Source organism: Aythya marila (assembly GCF_965140915.1).
Source record: "Aythya marila genome assembly, chromosome: 9".
NCBI classification, from domain to species: domain Eukaryota; kingdom Metazoa; phylum Chordata; class Aves; order Anseriformes; family Anatidae; genus Aythya; species Aythya marila.
Window position 1 is genome coordinate 16,299,368 of NC_139050.1, and position 18,643 is coordinate 16,318,010.

At 51.1% G+C, this 18,643-nt stretch overlaps 1 protein-coding gene across 2 annotated transcripts; it reads left to right on the plus strand.

Annotated features, from left to right (window-relative positions):
- The first annotated feature begins 480 nt into the window (after window positions 1-480).
- Window positions 481-18,534, plus strand: PCYT1A (phosphate cytidylyltransferase 1A, choline). 2 transcript variants are annotated; one of them, XM_082767005.1, is made up of 9 exons: window positions 481-600; window positions 4,966-5,106; window positions 7,456-7,555; window positions 9,674-9,790; window positions 11,697-11,848; window positions 12,634-12,712; window positions 13,427-13,569; window positions 14,761-14,949; window positions 15,519-18,534. In XM_082767005.1, the coding sequence occupies exons 2-9, from the start codon at window positions 4,990-4,992 to the stop codon at window positions 15,723-15,725; spliced, it is 1,104 nt and encodes a 367-aa protein (XP_082623131.1). In that variant the 5' UTR covers window positions 481-600; window positions 4,966-4,989; the 3' UTR covers window positions 15,726-18,534. The 2 variants fall into 2 exon arrangements, with proteins under 2 accessions (XP_082623131.1, XP_082623130.1); XM_082767004.1 differs by lacking the exon at window positions 481-600 and adding an exon at window positions 4,534-4,659.
- Window positions 18,535-18,643: the final 109 nt, after the last annotated feature.

Consider the following 18,643-nt stretch of genomic DNA (forward strand, 5'->3'; position numbering starts at 1 on the left):
TTTGTTTGAAAGCAGCTTCATCTAATTTACCTCTGATGGGAAATAGATGGTGACTTCCCTGCTGTCTTTGTGTCTGTGGCATGTTAAATGAGCTGCCAAGATGTAATGGCACCACTCAGTGTGTGAGCCTGAGAGTCCACAAGCTTTGGAAAACAGTGGAAAAAAATAAAAACACAGAGAGATTATATATACCTTCAGACTTGTTTAGACGTTTTTATCAAGTCACGGTGATCAAATCATGCTTTTTTGCCTTGCACGTGTTCTGGTTTGGGCGGTTTTTAACCCCCGCTTCACAAAGACTTGACACAAACCCCCCAGTTTGTGACCATCCTGCTTCTTGCCAGCCGTCAGGGCGAGCACCGGGGGTCCTGCCGGCAGCTGTGGGGCTCAGCACCCCCCTGATAACCTGCCGGGGCTCGCAGGGAAGGCGGCGGGGCCCGGAACGCGGCTTCGGGCTGTGGTTTCCCGGAGCGCCGCCGGTCCCTTCCTGCGGCCCGGGCTGTGCGCGGCGGCTCCGCCCGCGCCCCGTTGGCGGCAGCGGGGCGGGACCGGCACCGGCACCGGCACCGGGCGGCTCCGGGGCTCCGGCACCGGCTGAAGGTGTGTGGGGACACGGGGGGGACACCGGGAGGGGTGGCTGCGGGGTTGGGTGCTGAGACGCGTTGGGAACGGCTGCGCGGTGGTTAACCGGGGATAACCGCAGGGTCGGTGATATGGGTGGGTTGGGGGGTCCTGAGCGCACGGAAAGGGGTTGGGGTGGGCTCGGTGTGACCCCAGGGGGGCTCTGGGGGGCTTGGTGGTGATGGGCAGCCCTCCTGGGGGAGGCTGGCACCCGGCTCCCAGTAGGTGCTGCTGGCAGACCCTAAAACACGGTTTTCAGCCCAAAGGTCAGGCAGATCGGCTGCCCATCCCTGTATGTTGCAGCCCCTGAGCAAGCCCCAAATCTGCGATATTCTGCAGAAATCTGCTCCTGCAGACCGCAGCTGAGACCTTGGTGTGTGCCGGGATGCTCCGGGTTACGGTGTGCCCAGTGGGGCTGCAAATTCACCAAAAAGGTCCCGCCAGCAAATCCTTTATTTTTTTTTATACTACAGGGACTTGGGGGGTGCCCAGCATCCTTCCCCTGACCCCAGAGCTCTGGGTGTGCCAGACCCTGCTGAACCTTGGGCTTGGGGGCTTGGCACTGAGTGCAGGGACAGCCACAGTCTGGGCCATTTCCACCCAATTTTTGTGCCGGTGCCCTCGGTCTGGGGGCATCAAGCAAGGCTGGGCTGTGAACGAGGCTGGCATGGAGATTGGGCAAGGTTTTTAAACACTAAGAGGGATCCTGATCTCTCCCAGTAATTACGTACAGGTTAACCCCCACCTTGTAAACAGCCTTTCGTCAGTATCTAGAGGGGCGTGTGACGAGCCTTGTCATTAACTTCTGAGCCGTCCTGTCTACAGCGGATCCCTACAGAGAGGCATACCGGTGAGATTAATCATAAATCAGGGATGGAGAGCACAATACAGAGGCTGTGCTCCCTGTGGCTGAGGCATGCAGGGCAGGTCGGGTGCTTTGCAGCCTGGCAGGGGAATTATTGGCGGTGACAGGACCTCTTCCTCTTCCCTGAGGCTCTCGCTCCGTGCCTTCCCTGTGTCAGGGCAATTCTTCCCCGCGGACAGCTGCCAGAGTGCAAAGTTTGGTAGTATTTGCCTGCGGATGAGTCAGCAGAAGAGAAATAGCTTGCTTCTGTGCAGTGGGATCGTCTTGTAGGCAGAGCGGCACATGACAGTCACATCTGACCGTGCTAACAACGCCTTCCGAGTCCAGCGGGCGACGGGAGCGTGCGAGGAGGCTGCGGAGCCTGGGGCCGGGGGCTCGGTGTGCCGGTGTGCCGGCCTCCTGCTGACCTTCGTCTCTGCTGGTAAATGCAACAGCTCGGGGCTGGAGTGCTTACGGGATTGTGGCAGCCACCTCTCGTTTCGTACGTGTTTTGAGTTTAAGTAGCAGGTTTTGTTTTGCCTCGGTGTGGGAATCTGCAAGGAGGACGCAGCAGGAGAAATCCGGCTGCTGCACGTAGGTTTGCAAATCATAACGCTCTCCGAGAAATCCCTCGAGTCTCGAGACGCGAAGAATGCAGATGAGCCAGGTCCCCGTTCCATCAATGGGCTCGGGATGCAGGAATATCTGGTCTGCTGCTGTGGTGTCAGAGTCCTGCGACACCACAAATGCTGACACTCGGGGCTAAACTAAACCTCGGTGCTGCCCGGGAAGGAGCAGCCCCTGGGGTAAGGCTTTGGTAAGCAACAGGATTTGCTGCACCTATTCCGGGACCTTGTCCGTATGCCACAGGTGCTGTGGTGAAATTCCAGCTCAGATGATGATGAGTTAACTTGCACTAAGGGGAAAAAAAATTAATTTTCCGTGTGCCTGTCCTTTCTCCCCTCTGAGACGTGGCTGCGTTCCTGTGGGAAACGCCCTGAGCTTTGTAGTCGGCTGCTCCTTGCAGAACCCAGCAGGCAGGTGATGGAAGGCGCTTCCTTGATACGGGGTGCAAGCCAAAGAGATGAGTTACAGAAGCAAAGCCCCAAATGTTCTGTGAAGTGGCACAGAGGCTGGGATCTGCCCCATGGGCCTGCCCTGATAGGGCACTCCTTAGCTTTGCTCCTAGAGAACGTTTTCTCATGTCAGGCACAGGCTCGGTCCTGCAGGAGGTTGATGCTTTAGGCAAAGTGGAACAGTGGTAATGTTTTACAACAGGGCCGTTCCTTCTGGTTATGCCATTTCTTTGTCTTGGAGGTTTTCAGAATAAGCTTTCAGAGCTATCTTTCCTTCCCTGCTCCCCATCTGCTGCAAGTGTAATTCATTTTAGAACAGGCAGTGTTTTACTCGTTTGGGGAAGCAAAGATGTGTGCTCATGTGTTCAGCTCAGCTACAGATGCTGCATCCCATTGTTAGGAAGCAATTGTTTAGGGTGCTATTTTAGTCCTTTGGGTCAAAAAAAAAAAAAAAAATGTTCTAAGAGCAGTAGCTTTATCGCAGTGAGGTATGGCTTGTTTTCCAAAACAACTTGTTCCCAGTTATTTTCATTAATAACTTCGGTGCTGGGAGGAGCTCCCGGAAACGCGCTAGCCACGGGGTGAAGGTTTTAGAGCCCCGAAGAGGTAAAATTACTGCTTAAGTTCTGCATTAATTTGAGTAATTAACAGAGCTGCGTCACTCCTGAGGTGCCCAGCCGAGCTCTCCAGACTCTGCAGAGGCTCCTTCAGCACGGTCTAGCCTGAAACATCAGGGCAGGGAGAGCGCTTGTGTGCCATCCACCAGTCAGGTAGTCAGGAGAACCTACAGCTGTTTTCCCCCACTCTTTCCGTAAACATTAAGGTTGCTCCCACCAGAGACAGAATTGTGCTGCTAAAAATTCTCTTTTCCTGGTCGTAGTGCCTCACGTTAGGTCTAACAGAGCAGCCTGGGGTGCGTGTCTGCAGGTAACACCGCACCGGCTGCGCTTGGCCCTACGCCTGCTTGTAAGGTTGATGCTTGGTGGGGAGAGTTATTAAACTGCATTTGCCTCCTTATCTGGGGACATTCTTTAACATGGAGTCAGATAAACCCAATCCCTAAATCTGCTCCTTCACAGCTCCCTTTTGCAGAGCCCAGGCTTGCTGGCAGCCGAGGAGCAGGGCTTTACCCCACGCAGAGGGGCACTGCCCTGTCCCCTTCCCTCACACTGCCCCGCCTAACGTGTTCCAGCTCATCCTCTGCAAAGGGTGGGGAGAAGCTTTACATTCCACCTGGCTCTTATTAGAAGGGTGTAGAGGCATGCACATAATCATCATTCCTGGGTGGAGGGAGGGCTCGCGCTGCTCGCGGCTCCAAAACGCTGCGCTGGGAGCTGCGCAGTTCAGGTGAGCAGGAGGGACAAGCCTTGGCTGCTGCTCTTTCCGTACAGCCTCTGCAAATGCAGCACCTCTCTCTATCTCAGCAGCTGAAAGAGGAGTGTTGGCTGCCACGCGTTTTATAAATCCCTAGCTTTGCTTCAGCTGCTTGGAGTACTTCCTAACGCTGCAGGGCCCTTTGGGAAGGTAGCAGCGAACGGTAACCCCAGTTCACACGCCAGGGTAGCTCACGACCAGAGAGCTGTCACGATTTGCGTCCCGAGCTGCTCGTCCCTCTGCCCGTTCAGAATCACAACCTGGTACATGAAGTGCCAGAAATGTGTGCCCAAACGTGGTGGCAGCAGCTGCCTCGCCGCCAGCTGAGTCACGGCTGCAGTGGGGACAGGGGACGAGCGGGGAGGACGGTGGCAGCCCTCCCAAGGTGAGCTGTCCCCACTGAGCCCCGGCTTGGTCTTACGCAAACAGCAAAGCAAACAGCGAGCCGTCTCCTTAGTGAAGTTATGACCGTGGGTTGCACCCCTTTGCTCCTTCCCCTCCCCTTGTCCTTCTGCTTAAACCAACTTCATCCTTGCATTGGGATTGTGCAGGGCCCCGGGGTCTCAAAGGGGGGCTGCAGCACTGAGGGGCAGAAGGGTTTGCGTTCGGTGTCACCCAAATGAGAGCTGGGGGAGGGCTGGATGCGGACTGGGCATGCCTTAATCCTTAGCTTGCCTTTCAGATGCTAAACCAGCAGAATTAGCCTTGTTCTAGATGATTTATAACTTGCACTGCAACTCCTGGGTGAGTTTCTCTCCAGCCAGCTGACTGCTGCATGCTCCTCTCTCTGCAGCAGAGCCCCGGGTTGCACTCAGTGATTCCGTATTCCCACCAGGCACTGTTTGTCAAGCCTTGGCAGCTGATGCCAAATACAACTGGCTAAGCCCCTTGTTAGGTGGCTGTGTCTTTGCACTGACCTTCTGTGCGCTGTGCCTGCTGCTGACTGATTTTTTTTTTTCTTTGCTTTGGAAGAGCTGAGAAATATCTCTCCCTCCCGTCCCTTTTTTATTATTATTATTTATTTTTTTCTCCTCCTTCATTTTGTCCTAGTTCCTACTGGACGCGCTTGGCGAGATGGAGCCGCCGACCTCCTCCCGGCTGAATTCCCGCAAGAGAAGAAAAGATGGATCTGGCCCCAACGGGGCGACGGAGCTGGATGGAGTCCCTCCAAAAATGTCCCGGCGCTCATTCGTAAGTAAGCAGAGATAGGGGCTGTAGGTGCCTGGAGATTAGGCACTGAAGTCTTAGCAGCAGGAAGATAAATGTTATGGGGTTTCTGTGGAGACAGAAAACAAGGGGGAGGAAAGACAAATGACTGTAGCTATCCTTCTTGTAGAGCCAGTCTGAAATCTTCCTTTGCCCATACTAATAACATGCTTACAACATGGGCTTAAATTAGATCTGAGGCGAGCGTTGCTAAGCTGCTTTTGTGGTCTGTCCAGCCTCTTTGTATCATTTAATCTGCACCCAAAGAGGCATGTGTATAGATACCCACGTGCTACAAAAGGCAGCTTGCTCTTCACACAGGTGGCTTTTCTCAGTGACCCAGCAGGAGGGAGAAATGCACCAAACAAGTACAAAATAACTCGTGTACCTAGCAGAAGGTCTGCGTCAAGGCAGGGGACCTATTGGTGGGCTTGAAGTTTGTTAGCACCCGCAGAAGACCGCTGCTGAAACACAGGGAAGATGACTTTTTGGTTCTCCTTGTGTGGCAGGATGCTGCATTTATGTTGCTGGTACTTCAGGAATGTTTAAAAAAGAAAATATGGAAAGTATTTTTCCTCCTAGATCAAACTTGGAGTCTCTTCTAAAGGTCATGTGTCCATCTGTCTCAGCTAACGTCACTGTGAAGAGCTGATTTTACCTTGTCCTTGCCGCGATATTGTGGTGATGGGCTTTCTACAGCTCCTCTCTGCTCCTTTTCCTCGATCTCTCCTGTGCATCACGTGTTTGCTGGTTGCTCCTTCCTTATCTCTGAGAAGCAACTACCGTCCCTGCCACATCACGCTGGGGTCATAGTCCTTAGTAAAATTTGGTGATGTGTCACGGCTTTCTTCTTGGATAACGTTTTGCTCTGAAGGAGTATTTCAGTGCTGTCCCAAGACATTTGACAGATGTTAACAGCATTGGAAGTGAAGGATTGAGCTGTTGCATGACTTAATTCCACAAGGCCTTAATATCCTCGACTTCCATAAAGATCCATCTCTTGAAAATTCCACATATTTCAGTGAGGAAAGAGAAGCATAGGGGTTATTCCATGGAAATCACTTGTTCTTCAGTTTGGTGTCTGTCCTGTGTTAGAAATAAAGCATCTCTATATGAACAACATGAAACAGGTAATACCCAGCCTGTTGTATTGTGCACATCTGGTTGTGTCCCGACCTTTGTAGGTGCTGCAGAGGAAGGGTGAGATGGGCAGGAGCTTTTGAGAGCATTTCTCTGTGATTATCTGATAATTTCGGTAATTTTTTATGCTGTTATTCCTAGCTTTGCGTCACATACATGGCAACCAAGCTGCAAGGAGTCTGGTTTTATTCACAAGTCCCAAATATAATGGCCGTGAGGAAAGGAAAGAGAGACAGGCCTTACCTAACAATAAGGTCCCACCAGAGGAGGTGATGTGTGAAACATGGGTACCAGAGCCTCAGAAAATGCTCCTGTTAAAAGAGCATCAGTTTGCTTCAGTGTAGTGGTCAGTGGGTTGCTTTTTCTCTGCACCTCACTTGGAGCACTGTAATCAGGGATGACATTAGCAGTACTAGCAGTGGTCCTTCTGTTTGCAGCGGTGCTAGGTACTGTGGCAGGACGCTGCAATGGGACAGGAAGCCAGAGAGGAAACTGCTGATTAGCTTTCTGCAGCTTGAAGGTATTATTGTAATGATCTGCAGGCTCGTTTCCTAGCCTTCTGGCTCAGGAAAGAGAAGGCATTGCTGCCTCACACCTTCCTGCGAGAAGGAAGTTGAGCTGTTTGTTCCATTATGGCAAGGTCAGATGTTTTGTTCCCGCTCAGAGGAGGCCAGAAAGGATACGGGGACTTCAGCTGCTGATGAAATGTAACTGCTGTGATCAGGTTAGTAGATTAGAGAGGTTTTCCTGCAGCACTAGGATACGTTCTGCCACAGATCGAGGTCAGTCTCTTGTTGCACGTCTCAGAAAAGGGAGATGATGCACACGTTCCTTGGGGATTTGTGCTGCTGCTGGTATTGCTCTTTTGCTCATCTGTGTATTCAAACTGAGGAGCTGTTAGAATTTGCACATCATGGCACAGGCACGCAAGTCCAGCAAAGCGATTGTCTTGCCTGGGTGGGCAAAGTCACAGCCGTGACAATGAGGTTTGCTGAAGCTCCCCCTGTCAAATTCAGGCTAATCGCCCTGCAGGGCTGTTTTGAGGTTTAACGCTAATTAGTCTTTCAGTACACGTGCCTGAATCATGCAGACACAGCAAGTCACTCCACGACAAGAGCACTGCAGGTGCCTTGCTGCTGCTACACAGCGCGCTCGCCTTTGCATCCTCACAGCTGACCACCTCTGGCTTTTTAGGGACTGAAGGAACCAGCTCCGTTTTCAGATGAAGTGGAGATCGACTACAGCAAGCCATACATCAGAGTGACCTATGAAGAAGCAATGAGAGGGACCCCTTGTAAGTAAGAACCAGACTGGACGGGGTTTGTATAAACGTTGGGTTTGGGGAAGAGGTTTGATTCTTGGTATCTGACTCTGATCCAACCTTCTGTGTCAAACCAGGTTTGCAGCCCATGACTTTATTCATGCTTTGGTGGTTAGATAGCTCTCCCTGTGTGAAATTAGGTCTGCCAGTCCAACTGAAATTGGAGGCTCTCTGTGTGAGGTGTTGTACCTTTGTCAGTAAGACTCTCTGAAGTAAATAAATATTCATATTTTAGCTCTTCCTGTGCCACTGACAGCTAAAGAGTACTATCAGAGCTGAACATTTTTCTGTACTACTTTGTCTGAAGCAGCTTAAAGTTAGGCACTTTAAAAGTCATCTCTTTCGGAATTTGAAATGCTAAGTAAAACCAACATATGTCTTTGTCCAGAGTATCCCATTCTAGCCTGGATTTGAATTAAAGTCAGTGTCATTAATCAAAATAGGCTATCCCCACAGCAGGAACATGCCCTTTTATTTCATAAAACAAACGGAGGAACTGTGCTCTTTGCAAGTCCAACGGGGAGGCAGAGGCAGGACTGGCTCCTCCTGAAGGCCAAGCTGTGTGCAGACCGTACTGCCTTGCTTGGCCTCTCCATTCTGGAGACCCTGAGACAATAAAAATGCTTCACTTCTGATTACCTGACTGCTGCCGATGTTGAGAGAGAAGCCAGCATGGAATGAGATCTGGCAGTGATTTCCTGCAGGAGTTTCTGGAAATTCAGCGCTTTTCACAGCCCGCGTTATTCTCCCAGCTGAAAGTCTCCAGAACCTGCACAAAGGTCTCTGATTTCAACATCGGTGGCTCTCCTGCCTGCTAAGACTAAAATACACTGCATGCTTCCTTGTTGTTGTTTATGCCTGTGCTCAGCAACTGTGGCTGCTGCAGGTACAGAGGGAAAGATAGAGATGTCCCAGCCAATTCCCAGAACATAATTGCGCTGTGACAAAGGCGTGCCAGGGCCAGCCCTCTTCTGGCATACAGAAAGCTCGCACAGTCTTAGGCCTCCAGATCCTTGGCCCTCCAGAGCCTCCTGGCACCTTCAGACAGAGGCAGGTTTGCTGACGAATGACTAGAGGAGGCCATCCTCAAGCTGACTCCTCTGCTTAGCTTGAACTTAACATCCTTCCCTTTGCATCAAGCCTTCCTCTCCCATGTTGTGTCACTAGGTGCAGTCAGAGCCCTTCTCGGAGCTGTGAGGTTTCAGCTCTCCTCATGGGTCTTCTCTCTGCCCCTTCCTCGCTGCAGCTTTGGTGTGCCTCTGAGCCAGTCTATGTGGCTTTCTGTCACCAGCAACAAGAGAGCCCAAGCCCCGTGTGGTCCCAGGGGACCAGAAGTCAAGGAGTCTCCTGCTGCTACGTGGCAGGACTCCTCTATCTCAGCTTATCTTTGTGCTGAGCTCAGGGAAGAGCTACGATTTACCCCGGCAGAGATGGGCTGATGGCCTTTGTTCTTCCTTATTAATCTGTGATTTCAGTGCATGCCAGCAGTTCAGCAGGATTGTGTTTGCATTACTCTGAGTAGCCCAACTGGGTTTTCAGATACAGACACACACTTTGTTAGATGTTAGGGAACCAATGATGCTGGTGGGGAATCAGAACAGTCTGGTCCCTCAAGCAGATGTGATAGCTGTGGCAGTGGGCTGCAGAGAGGAGGATTTTGAGAAGGCCTTGGATGCCATCCTGTACGGCAGGGCGAATTGGGCACCTGTGAAATGTTTTGGCCAATTCCCCTCTGGTATCTCCTTGCTTTGCAAAAATGAATGCTACATTTAGATTTCTGTAGGAGGGAGATATTCAGAGTTTGCTTTCCCCATAGTGTCCCTTCATGGTAGACATGTGGTAGGTTTTGAGTCTGTTTTTGAATATGGTTCAGTTTCAGCTCTGTTCTCTGCTGTGTTTGTTTCCATGTGCAAAGGAAAAGAGCCAGCCATTTCTTTTCACAAATGTTTCCTGGCTATGGCTCTGTATTCTGCCAGTTTCCTGCAACTTCCCCCTGAGTTTCTGAAGGTCCCCATATGCATGCATGAGCAGCAGCTACTTCTCCAGGAGGGCATCTTCACAAATGTCTGTCTGTCTGTCTCTCTGGCACAGTGGATCGCCCTGTCAGAGTTTACGCCGATGGAATATTTGACTTGTTTCACTCTGGACACGCCCGGGCCTTGATGCAAGCAAAAAACCTCTTCCCAAACACATACCTCATTGTGGGAGGTAAGGAGTGATCTTGTTGACTTTGGCTGTCAGGGGAGCGCAGTTAACCTCCGCTGTTGTGCATACAGATTGGCATAACAGGGTTTTTGTCCTTATGGCCTTAGTGCCATAAAGACATCTGCAGAAAGAAATCCTGTACCAAAAGAACACAGGGAAAAGATTCCTCGTCAGCCTGTTCAAATTTGGCCCCTCTGTTTCTGACAGATACCATTGAGTATGAAAATATACTGGCGGCAGCTGAGCATCTGCCTCTCAGTTAACAGTCCCCCCATGGCTGGTTGAGCTTTGTGTCACTTGCATTGCCCTGCAAGGCACCCTCCTGCTCCAGCTCTCTGCTGGGAATGGCTTCTGGCTAACCCCAAGCCAGCAGCACGGAGATAACAGTGGTTCCTTGGGCACACGAGTGGCCACGTGGAAGTCAGTAAGGCCCCTTTTCTCCAATAAAAAAATCCCATTTTGTTCATTAGATTCAAAACCTTGAGATAAAACCAGGAATACCCTGCTCACTGCCTGAGGGGATCCAGCAGAGGTGTTTCAGCCAGGTCTCCTTCAAAAATATAACACGAAAGAAGAAACCCTTTCCTCTGGCTGCTGCAACACGCTGGCCTCTGTCCACGCAGTGCCTCTGTGCCTGTACCTTCACCCACGTTTCTGATATGTGACACTGGAGACACGTCAGGCTGTGGATGCTGTCTATCAGGAGCTGACCTCTAATCAGGCTGCGTAATAATGCTGAGGTGTCAGGAGCTGGGAATATCCCTCACTAGTTTTCTCAACTGTCATTAACTTGCTGCAGCAAAGTGAAACTGATTCTGTGACAAACCATTAATAATGCCTTTGCGTTTTGTTTCACTGCTGAGAGCAGTTTCACAGTGGTACTTCTGTATTTTTTGTGTGCTCCAGTAGTGTCTGGAAGGGGAGAGAGGAAGCTGATAGAGTTAATCAGACTTTCAAAACGCTCTAAACTCAGAAAGTTTCTGCAGGCAGAAAGACAAGCCATGTACATAAATGTACATCAGGCAGGAAAATACCTTCAGGTAACACTATTAACATGCTGGTGTAGCAAGATGTGTAATCTTGGTCTCTGCATCTGGGAGACTGGTGAGCTGTAGAGGGCAGTGAGCTGCTCCCCTTGCACCAGGAACTGAGGGAGATGAGGCCACAGCCCAAGTGAATGTTAAGTCCAAGCTGGGATCAATCTCACCCACACTTTATCATCCGTTTGTTTGGAACATAAATACATCCAATACCCTGAGATTGGTAATCCCTTGTTTACTTTTGAGTCTGATAACCAAGTGAAACTGCTTCCTCCTCAGTGTAGATTGTGAAGAGTAGTTCATTTACTTTTTCATAGAACATAATTAAATGAACTTAATTTGCTGTGAACTCACTCTTCATTTTAGTTTTCCGAGAGGTGGACTATGGTATGTTATTTATGAAATTAGAAGTTTGGGAGGTGTTTTTTTTGATGTTTTTTTGTTTGGTTTTGTTTTTCATATGGGCTCCAGTTTCCAGAGCTAAGACATCCAGAAGGTCATAAGCAGGTTTCTGCCAGGTGCCATTTCATACAGGAGAGTTGTCTTCTGTATTGGCTGATTTTCTTGGAGAGTATTGCAATCTTTAGGGACCTTGAGGACGAAGGGTGTGGGTCTCCAGCTTGTGCAGAAATCCCCCAAGCAAATGGACAATTCCCCTTGCTCAGCCTGCCTAGAATGGCTCAAGAGTTTAGTGCCCTGTCACCACTCCCTGGTTCTAGTGCTTTTTGGCTCAAAGAGTTAGGTTTGGAAGCGCCAGCCTGTCAGCAGCTGGAATTGTCTGGCTTGGCAGGGGTGTATGCAGGGTCCTTTTGCTGTGAAGTATGAGGGTAAGTACATCATCCCACTCTTCTCTCTGCCTGTTTCTTCAGTCTGCAGTGACGAGCTGACCCATAACTTCAAGGGCTTCACGGTGATGAATGAAAACGAGCGGTACGATGCTGTGCAGCACTGTCGCTATGTGGACGAAGTGGTGAGAAATGCACCATGGACGCTCACCCCTGAATTCCTGGCAGAGCACAGGGTAATATGTGGCATCTGATCTGCTTTGAATTTTGATTAGCTGCTGTCTGTGCTTGCTATTTACAGCAAGAATTCATCCGTGGGGGTGACCTCTGCCTGATCAACCCCTTTCTGTTGAAGATCCTTAAATATAGAATGAGCTGGGTTATGGGAACCAGGTGGGGCTTCTTGGAAGATTAGAAGTGTGTGCTGAGCTGGCAGATAGCGACAAGGTAAAGGAGCCCGAGAGGGCAAAAGGGTTTTCTGTGTTCCGGGAGAAGCTGATGCTGGTTACAGATTGGTGTGAAACATGAAAAAGGGAGAGCATAACATTGGGTGGAAGGGATTTCTGGAGGTCGTGTGGTCCAGCCCTCTGCTTTCAGCAGGGCCAGATTAAATCTACATCAGCTTCCCCGCAGCAGGAGACCAGGCAAGCTGTATTGTGAGTCTTTTATCGGTAGGTAAGATGAACAAAAAGAGCCTCTGACATCTGTTGAACTGCTTTGGGAAGTGAAACAGCATCTGGGGAGTGTGCTTAGTTTCCCCCTGTGGCCGTTAACAAGCTGTTTCTCTCTGGGGCTTAAAGCAGCTGTGTCCTTAGTCCCAACCCTTCCTTTTTGTTGTGTGCTAACAAGTTTGATCTGCAATTGCCAGTGAGAATTTGTGACTGCTCTTTGTTGGTTTTTCAAGGGGAAACTCGTGCAGTTCTCGGCCATGCCTCTGAGTGGAGGTGTTGAGCAAAAAGTTACTCTCAGTGACAGATGCTCAGAATAAAATGTTGATTCTCATATTATTCTTAATTTTCAGATCGACTTCGTTGCACATGATGACATCCCCTACTCTTCTGCTGGCAGCGATGATGTATATAAGCACATAAAAGAAGCAGGTGAGTCTGGGTCAGATTCTCTGTTGTAGTTTTTCTTGTGCTCCTGTGTATCAGGGTTGTGCCCTGCAGAGTGGCCCTGAGGGCAGGAAGAAGTACAGCTTTGGGCACTAGTTCTAAGGCCAAGACTGTTCCATGCGCCATGTCAAGGATTGCCTTGCATGAATTTTTATGTACAACCTTGTTACTGTGATTGAATTCACAGCCACCTTTTGGAAAAATATAACGGCTTGTTTTATAGATTCTCACGAGTGGAGAATCTTACAGACTTCGCAGTGTGGATCCTCTAGCTGATTGCTGTGAAACTCACTGTGGGGTACAGTTTATTTTAAGCTATCAAACCCCAGCCATCAGGGCTTATGTTTCCACCCACTAAATTGTGGGACCCCTTCTTCTGTCCTTGCCACCACGCTATTCTCAATGCAGTGGGTTGTAGTCAGTAGTTCAAAACCAGGTAAAGTGAAGAGTTGGAGTTTTTCATTAGAAGATATATTTATATTTGAGTAAGAAATTGTTTCTGACATGCTTAGGTCTTTCTTAGTTCCTCCCCATGCTCCCAGAAAGGAGGAGCCAGGTATTGTGCATTCCAGGGCAGAGACAATGGTGTGAGGCCAGTTAGGAGTGTTCACAGGAGAAGTTATTTACTGTTAGAGGTGGCAGCAGCTTTTTACCACATGTCTTGCTACAGCTGTCCCGAATCCTGTTCCCCAACTTTAGGCATGTTTGCGCCAACTCAGAGGACTGAGGGGATCTCAACGTCAGATATCATCACCCGCATCGTGCGGGACTACGATGTTTATGCCAGACGGAACCTGCAACGGGGCTACACGGCTAAAGAGCTCAACGTCAGCTTCATAAATGTGAGTTGAAGTGTGTCTGGCCACAACTTCTTGCTCAGAGAAGCTGTGAATGCCTCATTCATGGAAGTGTTCAAGGCCAGGTTGGATGGAGTTTTGAGCAACCTCATCTAGTGGGAGGTGTCCCTGCCCTTCAGGGGGGTTAGAACTAGGGGATCTGTAAGGTCTCCTCCACCCCAAACCATTCTGTGGTTCTGTAAGCTGTGTGAAGCTGTGCCTTGCATAGCACTAGCACGCTCCTGCTGTATGCCCGTGAGCAGCAAGTCTGCAGAGCTAAACAGTTACACCAAACTGGTGTCCTTGTAGCAGAAATTAGATTTCTTTCTCTGCTGAAACTCTCACTGTGAAGAGTGGGCCTGTCCAGAGGAGCTGGGGTTTTGCTAATACTGCTCTGTTATCAGAAATTACTTGGTGACATTTCACCAGTTGAGAGAGCTGGAGGCCGGGGCATGTGCCAAAATGTGTGTTTTGTCAAGTTGAGTGAAGTGTTGGTTGTTCCTGGCAGCGGCTGCAGCGCCTCACCTCTCTCCTCTTCCCTCAGCCACTTCCCTAAGGTAGAGGCATTTGTTAGGATAAAATCTGATCCTGTTCTCTCTGTGCTATTCCCTCTCTGGAGCTGCAGGAGTTAGGGGAGAAGGACGTGCTCTGATCCTCTACTGAGTGTCTCTTAGCACACAAGTAGAATACATGGCAGGAGGCTTTTCTTTTGTAGTAAACATTTTTCTTATCGCTCAGACACTGTGCCTTTTTAATACAATCAAATGCAAAATGAAACGGGAGAGGTAACGGCTGCTTGGCCTCTCCTTGGCATCCAACTGTCCCTGTTTACGAACACCCAGCAAAAACTCTTGTGCTGCCTCGATATGCAAGGAGACCTACAGCAGGTCACTCAAATCTAATCTGTATATTTTATAAATATTTCCCTCTTCCATGCACTGCTCTTAGATAGCCCTTATCTCTGGGTTTAGTCTTGCTTTGTGGACTGTGCCAGGGCCTGCCACAAAGCATCTCGCAGCCCCACTGAGTGTCTGCCACTTAGTCTAGGGAAGAAGCATCGCTGAAGTGAGGGCAAAGTGCCACAAAACTGGTGGAGATGCTGAGCCTCAAGCAGCAGTTCAGTGTAATAACACAGAGCAGAGGTGGTCGCCACTTAGATCTGGTGAGCTGCGTTCTCATCCGTCGTTTACTCAACAGGAAAAGAAATACCACCTCCAGGAGCGTGTGGATAAGGTGAAAAAGAGGGTGAAGGACGTGGAGGAGAAGTCAAAGGAATTTGTCCAGAAAGTGGAGGAGAAGAGTATTGATCTCATTCAGAAGTGGGAAGAGAAGTCCCGGGAGTTCATTGGCAATTTCCTGGAGATGTTTGGCCCAGAAGGCGCCTTGGTAAGGAGCTGCCCGGGGAGAAGGGGAAAGGGGATCTGGGAGAGCTTGGCAGCTGACACAGGGACGGTGCAGCCCATACTGCAGAACAAAGCCTCAGGTTTGTTGCAGTGCTGGATGTGCTGCCAGTCTCCAGACAGGCCTTGGGCAGGCTGTTTAAAGAGAGCCCTCACTGTTGCTCGCTGAATTAAGCTAGTTCTGGCTGTAGCACAAAAGGTCCCCGCTCCCCAGAAGCTGGTCTGCGAACTCCAGCTTGTGTCCTGCAGGCCACAGAGCAAAGAGACTGGCAGTCATTTTGTCACTGGCATGGGACGGGATGGGTCTGAAATGACTTTTTTGCCTGGCTGTCCCGTGGTGCTGGCCAAATGTCACAGGCACCTCATGATAGAGGTGCTTGAAAATGGGTAATGGTGAAAGCAGAGGCAGTGTCTGAAGGCTCTATAGCACTGTGTTGGGTTTCTGCTCTTATATCGTGTGAGGAATTGAGGCACAACAGCTCAAAACACCGCACGGGCTGTGAGCAGTGCCCATTTCCACCGCTCTTGCTAACGTCCCTCCTGCTTCCACCCCAGAAACACATGCTGAAGGAGGGCAAGGGCCGGATGCTGCAGGCCATCAGCCCCAAGCAGAGCCCCAGCAGCAGCCCCACGCACGACCGCTCCCCGTCGCCCTCCTTCCGCTGGCCCTTTTCGACCAAGACTCCTCCTTCCTCGCCGGGAAACCGCTCCAGGAACGAGTCTGCAGTCACCTACGACATCAGCGAGGATGAAGAGGATTAAGCTGCCAGCCGGGATTTGCCGCAGCCCGCTGATCGCCGAATCCTAGGTCCAGACCCACTGGGGAACTCTACCTGAGCAAGAGAGCCATAGGAACAGGGCTGACGGGGAGCGCAGGGCCTGGGAGGCACCCGCTGCTCCTGGCGAGGGCTGCTGCCTGGAAGCACATTCAAACCTCCTCTCCCTTCTCCTCAAATCCCCCTTTTATTGTTTACGTCCTAGCGGTCTCCAGGGGAAAGGTGGTTTTTATATCTGCAGAAACTGCTCTTTTAAAACACAAAGGATGGCACTCGAGTGTGGCTCTTGTTCTGGTTTCTTTGCCCCTGTTAAGGCTCTCCAGGCGAGGCAGAGAGTGGTAAGACCCACCTGCCCCTTCCTCCTTTCAGCTCCCCTCTCTTATCCCTCCCAGCCCCAGGCAGTATCCGTGCTGCTGCCAAATGAAAGACACCAGGGCGACCTCGACAGCACGCAGGGAGCAGTTTTTTAGAGAAGCTGCTAGGACACAGGGACATCTCTGCTGCCCTGGAAGGAGTGGCGGCACCGTAGCCGCACACCCTGCAGGTGTGCAGCATTTGCAGCTCCAAATCTGCACAAATTGGCTGCGGGGGAGAGGCCTTTCCCAGCTGATCTTAACGGGACTGCTAAATCCCGAGCTAAAATTGAGCCCTCCGGTTGCTGATGGAGAGAAGAGAATGAATCCTTGCTTCAGGGCACTTTCTGTCCGTGCGTTTCCTCGGGTGTGTGAGCGCCCGGGTGGGAAATAACGTGTGTGCTCCTTTGAGAAGTTCCTCGTCCCGGTCTCTGGTGTGTCCTCAGTGTGTGTCCGTCCCCGTGGCCCCTCAGCACCGTGCTCTGTGCCTCTGTGTTCCCGTTGCTGTGCTCCAAGGACTGGCGCGGTCCTTTACACTGGTCAAGTTGCTGCTATCAGGACAAAACAAGAATTCGTGCAGCCGGTTTGCTGCCTGCTGTTAAGTGCAGCTGGGCAGATGGGGGACACGTTTACCACCCGGTGAAGGTGGCGGTCCCGTGTACCGATCCTGTGCAACAAATGCACAGATCCTGCCCATTTATTCCTCGGAGAGTGCTGCAGCTTTTCAAGATTTTAAACGTGTGCTCTGCTCGTTTGAAAGGTCCTAGTGCTGCCTGCTGCTGTGTGTGTGTAGGAAGCACCGAGCTTTGTGGCCCGCAGCTCTCCGGGGGAAGTTTCCCATCCCACTGGGGAGCAGCAGGGAGGTGAAGCATCCCGGGCTGCTGCTGCTTGCTGGCTTTCACCCTGCTGCTCCCCCGTCGTGCTGCCCGGAGGGCTTGGCAGAGTCTCGGAGGAGAGAAACCTCTTTGCTCTGGGCTTCTGCTGAGACCAGAGCCTGTGTGAGAAAGGGAATTTGGGGGATTCCTCAGCCACCGCTCAGACCTCTCTCAGCAGGGGTGTGCACAGCGTGGCTGGCTGCTCTTGGCTTTAAGCTGTGAGAGCAAAAAGGGTCCCTTGGTACGAGGCAGCCTTCCCTCACCTGGCTTATTCACCATGGTGGAGCACTGATTTTGTACCACCCGCGGTCTCTCTCCCTATCTTCCCCCCCTCCCTCCTTCTCCCTTCCCTCCCTGGGGGTGTCGAGTCGCTTTCCCCAGGCGGATCGCAAAGGCCAGGCTGCTTCAGAGCCCTCCTGCTGTTTTAAACACAACTTATGCAACGGTGTTCTGTCATTTTGGGTAGCAGTGGTGTGTTTTGGATGGTGGCTTGTTCTGTGGAGACCCCTGCGTGTTTCTTGGTGCCTCTGCACAACCCCGGGGCGCTTGGGAAGAAGCCAGACGTGGTTTTACGTGTAGCTTGGAGTATCAGAGCTGTTTCTTGTAACCGATAATCCCTGCTTCCTCCTTGCACTTAAATTAAAAAGGACACTCGAATCCCAATGTAGTCTTTTATTTTTTTAATTTATTTTTTCTTTTTAGTTTTGTTTGTTTTCTCCTGTATCGCTGGACTGGCCCCGTTTCCAGCGCTGCCCTGTCCTACCAAGACATTTTAGAGGGTCAGGACTTTATTGTAACCCGAGGCAGGTGCTGGAGCACTGAATACACCTGGCAGGAGCGGTGCCTTTGGGACAAACCCTGCGTCTTGATCCCTGCCCTCAGGGTGCTCACGAGGGCTCCCTGCTGGGTGTCCTACCTGCCGCAGGTAAGGAGCTGGCCTTGGCTGTCCAACATTGGACCGAGTCCTGTATTTTGCTGCTTGCCTGCCTGTTGCTGCTTGTCAAAACCAGGAGATTTCGGGGCCCAACGCTGCTGGTGGTGCCTAGAAAGTCCTGTCACGCTCCGTTGCCAGCAGTCTGTCAAGCCCCACGGTCTCCCAGCTGCTCACCGCTGTGTCTCCCAGCTGAGCAGTTTCACTCTGAACGCAGCCACCCACAAAAAGCTTTGAGTCACTTTTTTTCCCCATCCCCCCTTGATGGGAAAGAGAACTTTTTTCCCTGAAATGGATGAAAGAAATGAAAGAGTGGGAGTCGGGAGCTTTGGCTCTCTGACTCTTCTTCTCTTCCCCAGGGTTGCACCGGCCAGAGGCAGTGCTGGGGGGCACTGGGAGATGAGCAGGGCGCTGGTCTGGTGGTGCCCAGCAGCGAGCTCTGCCCTCAGCACCCACGTTCTGCCATCCCCTGCCCATCCCTGGCCTTGTGCTGTCACCTCGGGCTGGCTCTTCCCGATCCGTGTTCACTGTGCTGCTTTGTCTGTATGGCCTGTGTGCACAGCCCCTGTGTCTTACTTGTTCTGGGGTTGTTTTTTTGGCTTCTGTGTTTAGCCAAATAAATGCAAAGTCATTTTACTCATCGTGTGCCAGGTCCCTTCTGCTGTTCTAGCCCAGCCAGCGCTCGTCGTGGCCTCCTCACGTGCTGTCTTAGCAGGGCTTGGAGGGAGAAGGGGCTTCGGTGGGG